The 1,849-nt window shown below is 38.2% G+C and overlaps 1 protein-coding gene across 1 annotated transcript in view; it reads right to left on the reverse strand.

Moving 5' to 3' along the window:
* Positions 1–1,849, reverse strand: part of asic4a (acid-sensing (proton-gated) ion channel family member 4a) — a 139,481-nt gene that overhangs the window by 1,379 nt on the left and 136,253 nt on the right. Inside the window, exons 5-7 of the mRNA XM_017309301.1 lie at positions 1,515–1,664; positions 1,292–1,371; positions 196–306 (exon numbers count right to left, since the gene is read on the reverse strand). Of these exons, the coding sequence (XP_017164790.1) occupies positions 196–306; positions 1,292–1,371; positions 1,515–1,664 (341 nt within the window). The remainder of the gene's footprint in view (positions 1–195; positions 307–1,291; positions 1,372–1,514; positions 1,665–1,849) is intronic.

Consider the following 1,849-nt stretch of genomic DNA (forward strand, 5'->3'; position numbering starts at 1 on the left):
TTAAAAAGTAATTAGGAGCATTACACTCCTTATTCTCATGTGGTGGAAAAATATTAATTTGCTTCTCTATTACTTATCCAGTTGCTGTTTTCTAATACAGCTGGCTGCAGTGCTGCAGGGTGAGGGTGTAGGATGTACACTCAGCATGAAAACAAGGAAAGAGTAATTTATTACAGAGCAGTTTTTGTTCAGTACCTTTGCTTTCATTTCTTCTAGACCCACTGTGGCAACAGTTGTGGTCGGCTGGGTATTCTTCTTCTCTTCTTTTTGCGGTCTCAGCAGACGCTGTAGCCGATGCTTCATCAGCTGGTTTCACCGAGAGAAYGTCAGGCGGGAGAAAAACCAGGAAAGAAATACAGCATTTGGAAGAGAAGAGGAATTCTGTGTAARATCATTRTATTCATATGTAGTTTTGTGCTCAAATGCATTTGCCCCCTTTCAGATTTCTTCTTTCCCTTTCATGTTTCACTCTAAGCCTAAGACCACCGTACCAAATGTCAAGCATGGTGGTGGCAGCGTCATGCTAAWKGCTAATTAGCTGCCAGTAGTACYGGTGTATCAAACAAATGAATATGGCTTGTAAAAAGGAGCATTACCAACAAAGTTTAGCTTGAAAATAAATAAGTAACAGTAWATAATCACGATAGACACGTGATCAATATTAATAGATAATATGTCTGACAGAATATTCAATAAGTTCACTGGAATCCAATTCTGGGAAACCTCTCACGTCTAGCTTAGCAAAGTGGGTGACACCAACTAACGCACTCACTCTTTGGTTACCTAGCAACTCACTTATACTCTGGTTACCTAGCAACAACCTGTAGAGTAACTTGCGCAGCAGCAGTTTACGTTTCCGCCACTGTGACTAATAACTGCTAAAAATAAACAACAACGGTGGGAAACAAAAACTGAGGATGAAACAGACAGTATTTCAGACTTTAAAAACAAAAAAAACTAATCAATAATTATTGATCTTGACAGATATGAAACACACATAGTGTCACATGTTTTTTTTTTTTACCCATATTAAGTCCAAAGTTTTCAGCTTTTCCTTCATACCAATAGCTAGCCAGCTGGGGTCAGTTGCGTGTTCCAACTAACTGATGGCTTAAATAAATGACTAAAAAAACAACATCACACGCGCGCTTTAATAAGTTTCTATAAACGTCTGCACTGGAACCAGAATGTAGATTCACAGAATCAGCGTTTTGTCTGGATTAAAGTCAACAATATATTTAGTAACAAGCTCTTGGTTTTCGCTTCAAATCCAGCAACTTGAAGACTGTACCTCATAGATGTAGTCCAGTATTTCTAAGACTGTCAGGATGCTGGCGCCGATGAATAAACCCATTTGTCCTCCAATGTCACCTGAAACACAGAACATCAATGTTTAAGRAAARCRGTAAYAGTGACAGTCAGRGTGTTTGTGTTTTCTGTAAGTCTTTACAAAATTGAGCTACAGTTTTGAAAAGACAGCTTATAAATCAATTTTGAAAGAGAGGATTTCTTACCTAATAATCCTGCGACATCGTATGCTTTCTTTTGCTCAATTGTTTCATAGTTCAGTGCTTCGAAGAAAATATCTAACACCAAGAAATTGTCTCTGTAAAAAGAAAAGAAAGAGACGGAAAACAGCAATTCAGAAAACATCTGTTCTTTCCCTGTTATTCACTTCAAATAGACCTCATTTAAAATAAATTCACCAAGTCATCTTTCTGGTCACGTTAACACAGGATAGGATAACGAGGCCTACAGTGTTTTGAATAGATCTAACCAGTGATTGTGAGATAATGAGGTCTTTCAGGGTTTTACGGAGATGAGCGGGACGTGCACCAACAGCATGCTT

This window comes from Poecilia reticulata, linkage group LG2 (genome assembly GCF_000633615.1).
Source record: "Poecilia reticulata strain Guanapo linkage group LG2, Guppy_female_1.0+MT, whole genome shotgun sequence".
NCBI classification, from domain to species: Eukaryota; Metazoa; Chordata; class Actinopteri; order Cyprinodontiformes; family Poeciliidae; genus Poecilia; species Poecilia reticulata.